The sequence below is a fragment of the Galeopterus variegatus genome, unplaced genomic scaffold (genome assembly GCF_000696425.1).
Source record: "Galeopterus variegatus unplaced genomic scaffold, G_variegatus-3.0.2 Scaffold16566, whole genome shotgun sequence".
Classification (NCBI taxonomy): domain Eukaryota; kingdom Metazoa; phylum Chordata; class Mammalia; order Dermoptera; family Cynocephalidae; genus Galeopterus; species Galeopterus variegatus.
In genome coordinates, this window is record NW_007742677.1 from 12,245 (window position 1) to 20,970 (window position 8,726).

General features: G+C 33.6%; 1 protein-coding gene across 1 annotated transcript; it reads left to right on the plus strand.

The window, feature by feature from the left end:
- Positions 1-657: 657 nt before the first annotated feature.
- LOC103582511 (NADP-dependent malic enzyme-like) lies at positions 658-6,275 on the plus strand (the record flags this gene model as incomplete). Its single annotated transcript, XM_008564084.1, has 3 exons — positions 658-692; positions 1,947-2,022; positions 6,114-6,275. Coding segments are annotated over exons 1-3 (273 nt in total), but the record flags the coding sequence as incomplete, so codon positions are not given.
- Between the last annotated feature and the right edge of the window lie 2,451 nt (positions 6,276-8,726).

The following is an 8,726-nucleotide window of genomic DNA, read 5'->3' on the forward strand; positions in this document are numbered from 1 at the left end:
ACCAAATAGTAGATATAGTAAAATTTCTCTTTAAAGAAGTGTTCCAGTAAATAAATAATGAATGATAGAATTGGGATATCAGCATTTTGTATCTCCTAATGAATAGTGAATTTGGACTGTAGTGGATTGAATTATGTACCCCCCCCAAACTCCCTGATGCTTGAATTGTTTCCCCCAAATTTTATGTATTAGAAACTTGGCCCTGACTGTGACTGTTAAGAGGGTGGGAAATCCTATTATGGTAATTGAGAAGTGGAGCCTTGATGAGGTGATTGGGACTGTAGGACCATACTGTAGTGAATGGATTAAAAATTGTGGTCAGGGGCATGGTTCTGAGGGCTTTAAAAGGAGAGGAGAGTCTGTCTCTCTTATTCTCTCTGCTTTCTCTGCCTCCACCATCTTGCAATGTGAGACCCCTGGGTTGCTGTTGCCACCACCAGATGGACTTTGGACTTCCCAGCCTTAGAAACTGTAAGCAATAAATTTCACTTTCTTTATAAATCACCCAGTCTCAGAAATTTTGTTATAGCAACAAAGGACGGACTAATACATAGACAATGAGCTTCAGTGGCTGCTAACCTCACAAAAAGCAATACCAGATATTGTGTATTTTATGGTAACATCAACCCTTGAAGTATCTTGTCCAAAAAATTGAACATGACTGTGGTTAATCTTCTAGATCCAATTTCAGGGTAAGCATCCCAAATCCCAAAATTCAAAATCCAAAATGCTCCAAAATTCAAAACTTATTGAACACTGACATGATGTGTAAAGGAGATGCACATTGGAGCATTTAGGATTTAGGATTTTCCGATAGGGATGAAGAACTGGTAAATATAATGCAAATATTCCAAACTCTGAAATCCAAAATACTTCTGGTTCCAAGCATTTCAGATAAGGGATACTCAATCTGTACCATTTTCCCAAGAAATACAGAAAAGAGATTAACATGTTAATCTGCACCATAGAGATGTAATTCAGATTGTGGGAAACTTTACCAGAGAAATTAAGCAATAGTGCCTAGAAATGGTTTATGATTTGGGTGATAAAACTATAAATTAACTACAAAGGAAGTGATACCAGTAAAGTCAGGATAGTTGTTACTCTTAGGAGGGAATTTTTGATTTGGAGAAAACATAGGTGGCTTCTGGGTAGCTGGCAAGATTCTTTCAGTTTAAGTGGATATTATGTAGAAAGGTAGTTGCCTTATAACAATTCATTTATTGGATGTGGTTCTCTGTATTTAAGTTATATTTAATAATACTAAAGCAAAACTTTTAAGTGAGGATAAGACATACAATTTTTAAATTTTAATATTTTAATTTGTAAAGATACTTGTTAGGAAATTGAGAGGTGGGGAGCTGTTGGTAATCTCAAAGACTTCAGCTGAGAGTTTAAATAACAGAGTTGCAAATAGCAGCGGAAGACCACAAATCAAAGAATGAAGTAAGCTGCACATGAAAGAGCTGCTCAGCATTAGTCACTCACTTCAGCCATCTCAATACATGTTCTCATCTTTACACTGTGAAAATGTAGTTAATGGAATATATACTGAAAATCCTTGTTTACATATGCTTCATGTTGTTTTTCAAAGTGCTTTTATTTATTTTATCTTATTTAATGAAAGACTAAGTGAATCTATGAGTGGAGTTGATAATGCTATGTAAATTCTCTGTGTATAAAAATAGTCGATATTTCTTTAATTAAAAAATATTAACAATAATATAAGGCTAAACCTGTCTTTATTGTAGATGTCAATATATCATTCAAAGTAATTTCTTCATTACTTATAAGATTCCTATTCCTTATTTATTTAAGGAAATAATTTTCACTAGTTTAATATAAATGGGGATATATTAAATAAATTTGAAAAAAATTTTTAAATGTTCCTGATAGTTTGACAGGTCTGAAGTAAATTAAAACTATTCCTTTTTTTTTTCTACCAGGGGTCTTTTTATTAGTATCCATGATCGAGGGCATATTGCTTCAATTCTTAATGTATGGCCAGAAGATGTCATCAAGGTAAGTGGTCAGATTTTTCCACTATGGCATATTTGTTCTCTTTTCTGACCCATAAAACAGTTGGGAACATGTTGACAGTTCTCATTATAGTAGGTAGCATTCACTAGCTTTTCTAGTGAATATTACCTAATTTATAGCCCTTTGATTTTTGCATAATAGATGAATTTTGTTCTAAAGCCATCTGGATGCCAGATTTCCCCATTATTTCTGTCTAATTTGGTAGTATTTCTTAATTCATTGTAAGTGATGATAAATGTTGGACATCTTTAAGCCAGCTACTTTATCATATGTGCCATGTTTAAGTCATCCATTAGGAGGAATCCAAGTAGTCAAAAAAAAAATGTTGATTCATTTATTTTATCATTATGACCTTAATAGCTCTTTTGATTTCCCTCTCTCAGTGAGTTGATGAAAATAAAAGTAATAACAGTATTTGACATTTGGTAGCCTTCTGTGTGAGATGCTTTACATGGATTAACTCTTGTAATTATCATGATAATTCAGTGAGGAAAGGAAGGCACGGATGGGTTACATAGTAGGGCATGGTAGTGGTGGGAACTGAATGCAGGCCCCAGCAGTGGCCCCAGAGCTCCTGCTCTTAAACAAGGTGTGTGCCACCTTCCTTGTCTAAGGGAGGTGAGATGTACTTGTCCTCCCTGTGGCTCCCTTTTTCCTATCTGTTGGGTGCCCAGAAACTTTGTGGTATCTTTTAGGACTAAGATTGAATAAATCGATGCCCTGTAGTGGTACAAAAGGACTTTAGCTATGAATTCTGAAGTGTGGTTTATTTTATGATCTTTTCCAATTGAGTAGTCGTGGCTAGAATTGATTAATTTGGCTCTCTAAGGCTCATGCTAGGAAACTTGTGAAGTGAAATGTTTTTCACTATTCCCAATCTCCCCAATTTTTTCACTTTCCCCACCTAAGTTGCTTCCTCTCCTTTTCTCCCACCAACTAGACTGCACTATTCACAGATCCTGTTCTTAGAAACTACCCTAAGAAATATGTTAATTCTATAAAGCATAAAGGCCTGATCATCTGAGAAGAATATTTACATTTTAACCAGGAATCTAGAGAGGATTTTAAGAAACAACAAGTCAATAGAGCAAATAATTTTGGAATAGAATTCTAATCAATATCCCTGTAATTGATACAACTAGGCAGTAAGTAGTCACTCTGCTTTTTGTTCTTCCAACTAGCTGATCTCTGCAGTTACTTTAATAGCCTACCTTTATCCTTTAAACTCATGATATTAGGCCGTCACTGATGTTCTTGACCCTTACTATGCCCACTATTACTAAAAAATCCTAGAATAGTGTCTGGCACATTGTTATCACTTAATAAATGGTAGTTATTGATTGTAATAGAATACTGAAGTACATGATAGGAATACTTCTCTACTCAAAGTACACATGAAACAAAGGCAATCAATTTTTAGACAAAACATAATTAAACTGAGTGGATACAAGTGCCATATTTATTCACTGAGAGAATCTTGCTCAGAGAAGGCTGGAATCGTTAAGAAAACTTTTCTAGCAAAGTTAGAACTTAAATCTAAGCTTTGATCATTAGCAGGGAAGAAGATAGTGTCCTAAGAAGAGAACATATGAATTTAGGCATCAAGTTGAAGAAGAGAGTGGTGTGTTCTTAGACAATAAGGAAATTGGCTAGACTGACTAAAGCTTATGAAATGTAGTTGTATTGCTTAAGTAAGAGTTGTTACTTTATAAATTATAAAAAGTCTTGAAATTCAGAAAGAGGGATTTAGAATTGAAAAAAATACAATGTCATATTTAAATAAGGAAATGACTTTTTATAAGTACTATTTGAAGAAGGTTCATCTGGAGACAGATTTTAGAATGGTCTTGAGAGAAGAGGAAAAGAGGCAAGAGTTCTACATTTAGGTAAGCTAAGAGAAGGAAAGGCCCTGGAAAAGGAAAAGAACAGATGAAGACAAGACACATGGAGAGTGTCTGTGTGTGTTAGGAGAACCCTGCATATTTCATACAGAAATATTCTGTTCAGATAATGCACAGATAATTTATATAGTGGGATGAAAATTACAAGAAGCAACTCTGGGCTTAAGTGGTTTCAATGAAACATGTAAAACATTATATAAATTATTAAAATTATTATTCAGATCATAACTAAGTTATGTGACATTACTCTCCTTATAAAATATATCATAACAATATTTGTAAGTATAGGCAGGCCAACTGGACTTTACCTGTATAAGGAACACATATGTTATCAATGATATATAAAAAGTATATGTTATCAATGATATATAAAAATACCTCTATTTGTGATAGCACAAAGAATAAACAGTGTCTATTAAATATACATTGGCAGTATTTGGACTTTGAAAATTTGGCTTTAATTTAACTTAAAAAGCAAAGTTGTGGTTCTCTGCAGTATTTGTTTACCTTTTTTTAATCCTAAATCAGAGCTAAGTTAACCCAGTGGTATCGATTTACCTCCTCCAAAAGAGCATAACATATTGATCCATTGCAATTAGACATGGAAAATTTTCCAAAGGTGAGCTGTATGGAATATGCTAAAATAATTTTCACCCACTTTTCAAATGTATTTACTTTTAAGGCAATTCTTTAAGAGCTGAATAATATAGATGAACAGAAAATTAAAGGTAAAGATCTCAAAAGCATGTTTTTAAATATATTCTGCAATATAGCCTGGAGAAAAGAGCACTGTATTAGGAGTTAACGTACCTGGGTTCTGGTTCTTTGATATTAACCAGGTAAACCACCTTAGGCAAATTAGTTCAGTTCTCTGGACTTTGGTTTCCTAATCTATGAAATAAGAGTGGTGTACTGAATGCACTCTAGATTCTCCTTTATTTCTAAAATGCTATGATTCTATATATTAGTTCTAATGATAATAGTAATAATAGCTATACTTTTTAAAGAATGTGTAATGTGCCAGGTGCCGTGGTAAATTCTTTCAATATTATGATTTATAGACTTACTCAATTGACTAATATTTATTGATTATTTACTATGTGCCGAATATGCTGTGCTAGGTGCTGGTGTACAGTGGTGAGCAAAACGGAGCTGGTTTCTGGGTTTAAACAGCTACTCTGAAAAGTATATTTATTATTTTCATTTTACAAATAAGAAACAGAAGCTTAAATTCATCACTTTATTCAAGGCCAGATAACTGATATTTTTTTCAAGTTTCCATGGATATAATGAGTGTAGCAGTTTGTAGAATATCTAATAAATTGTATTTCATGAGATTGGTTTTGCTTATATTTATATAATGGTCATGTTAGATGCAGTAATTTCAATAATGATATCAAATAACTTGAATAGAATCTCCACATGATGAAAATGTATGCTTCATAAATATTCAACGTCGTTAGAAATAAACCAAACAAAATTCATTAAGTCTAGTGGAAGATTATCAGGTAAGAGAAGTAGCAGACTGTTCTGGGCATGTTTCAAAGATGGTAGAACAATATCAAGTGGTTATAGGAGTTAAAGGGGATGGGTCAATATTGTTGTATAAAAAGGAGGATGGTGCCAGAATGTATAAACTACAGATCAGAGCATTCCATAGCACAGGTATAAACGCCAGCAATTATTCAATACTTAACTCTGGGCACTCCTGTAATTTCACTAAAAGTGAATGTGACTAGTCTCAAAGTTGCCCTAAATTTTACTTTGGCTCCCAGTTAGAGCTCTGACCCTGTACTTTTCCCACTTGCCTCTCGATTGAAGACTAAGTTCTTTGGGTTATTTGAAACTTAATGTGCACAACCACTCTTCCTTTTTCAATAACCTAATTAAGCATATACAGGGTACTTCAAAAAGTTTTGAAAAAATGGAATTAAAAGATAATATGAATCTTTCCAAACTTTTGAAGATTATATATATATATATTTTAAACATTTAAAATATGTATGTCAAATTTCTTTTCCCCATTCTTCCACAATTATGATCACAAATTTCAATTTATGTTTTTCACAGCTTTATATTGCATTATGTAAGTATTAACTTCAAAAATAAAGACCAGAAATCATGCCCAAGGATTTGCAAAAATCTAACAAATATTTTTACTTTTCCTTCTAGGCTGTTGTGGTGACTGATGGAGAGCGTATTCTTGGCTTGGGAGACCTTGGCTGTAATGGAATGGGCATCCCTGTGGGTAAATTGGCTCTATATACGGCTTGTGGAGGGATGAATCCTCAAGAATGTCTTCCCATCATTTTGGATGTGGGAACAGAAAATGAGGTAAACAATTTAAGTCTATAAGACAGCTATGTATCTTAAATAATGGCAACAATTCTTGCATTTTGAGTTTACTCCAGCAACTTCATGAAATTCATTCTTTTCTTGTCTGGTTCTCTCTTTCCTCAAATCTGCCCTCTAACTCTTAAAGGAAAATTTTCTTCTGTTCTCCTTTCCTTTCTCTATAATGTGATTAATCTTTTATTAGCTTCCATATTCTGTGATGTAACAATGAAATCAAATAAAGTTTAAAAATCACAAAATCTATAGTAAATATTAAAAATTTTAGGGAGAGATAAAGAGAAGTAAAGAGTGATGAAGCAGGTATGCAGAAATTTAAGAATTCAGTTTTAAACCTGGGCCTTTTTATTGAGAGATTGCCATTATAATGTAGACATGGATAAAGCTGTGCTCTCATGAAATTGTAACAATAGGACTCTTGCGTTGATTCTGTTATATGAAACAATTGATTTCACGATAGGTCCTAAAATTGTCAAGTTGACTGATTGTCTTGAATTTTCTCAGTTTATCAGTGTTGAATGTGTGTTCCTTTCCTGTTTTAGTATTCTGTGCTTTTATCTTATTCCGTTTCTGTCCAGTATCCTACTCCCTCAGCTTGCAGCACCCATATTCACCTACTCCTTCCTCAGATTTCTTACTTTGCCGAGCTGAAGATCTAACTTTTTTCTCTTTTTCTGTTAAAATGGGCCTGGTGCATACTACATTTTAAAATTTTTCATGCTGTTAAATTAGAAAATAATCTGATAACCTAAATGAATCTATTGTTAAAGTGTTATGTGTTAATTTCTAGAGATTTTGCTTACTCCCAGTACACTTTTGGAGATAAGAGGGAGGAAAAAAATTAAGTGAACGGTAAAATTTTAACTCTTTGACAGGTCACTGGAGAATATCTTTTTAGCTTGAGAGACCTTGCTGAAACTTCTCAAACCCCAATATATATATATTTAATTGAGTTAGATCAACATTGAAGACCTACTATCTGTCAAGGCCTAAGCAAAGCTTAGGTAATATCAGAGTAAATAAGATCTTGCCAGCAAGATGCTCTGAATCTAGAAGAGGAAGATACGCATGTAACTGTTTGAACATGTGTTAAATGCTTTGATAAAGGCATTTGAAGGACAGTTAGAAATGTCCAGTGAAGGACATTTCTCTGCCAATTGTAATATACTCTTAGTCTCTATATATTAGTGTTATCTGCTTATAACTTATCTTTTTCTGTAAATCATACTTTAGAAATTTAATAGTGAAAATGTATATTAGTAAATGATCAACCAGAATTCTTGTTCTAAAAGGAAAGTAAATTATTTGTACCTTTTAAAAAGATAGTTTAGCTGTACCCAGAGTTAGCTACACTAAAAGTTTAAGGGCACAGTCCCCAGGACTACCCTCATTTTTGACACCAACTACAAGTTCATAGTGTTCCCCAAAATACCTTCAGGCTTGATAATTTGCTAGAAGACTCAACAGAACTCACTGAAAGCCGTTGTACTCACAGTTATAGTGTATTACAGGTAAAAAATACAGATTAAAATCATACGAAGGAAAAGATGGATAGGGCAGAGTCTGGGAGGGTTCCAAATGAGAAGATTCCATGTTCCTTACATTTTCCTGTGGAGTCAGGATATGTTACCCTCCCGGTATCAATGTGTGTTATCCATGAGTGTCCCAACGTGCAGCGTTTTTATTGCTGCATTACAAAGGCATGTTTGAGTGATTGTCCAGGTGGTTGAATTCAGTCTTCAGATTGACTGATACTACAAGGCCCAAAGTTCCCACCCTAAATCACATGGTCAATCTTTCTGGCATGGCCAGCCTCTACCCTGAGACTATCAGTTGTGGTCCTTAGGCTACTAGATAAAATGGTTAGGCCCCATCCAAAATGGTTGAAGGCTTGTGAACTGTGTCACCAGAGTCTGTGCAAAGAACAGACAAAAATATAAGAGGCGAATACAAAAAGAAAAATAGGTCTAAATTTTAATTTTAATTAAGAAAGATTAAATTTTAAGCTTAGATAAGATTATAGGTTTGATCATTCAAACTCTAAAGGAAATGTAGTTCCTGTACTATATAAGCTGCTTCAGAGTATATGAAAATTGACATCTTAACATTTCATTTTATGAAAAGAACATAACTTTTATATCCAAACCTGATTTTAAAAATAGCACATAACAAATTACCGATTAGTCTCATGTTTACCCATTCTCCCAGTTTCACCACTTACTAGGTGTGTAATCTTAAAAGAGTTACTTAACCTTTCTTTGCTTGTTTTCTCATTTAAAATGAGTACCTACCTCATAGAGTTGTCATGGTTTAATACATTTAGAATGCTTAGAATTGTAACTGGCATTTTTTTTTTAGCATTTAGTAAATCTCAGCTCACATGAATGTACATGTAGATGCAAAAATCCTTTCTTAAAACATTGGAAAATTGAA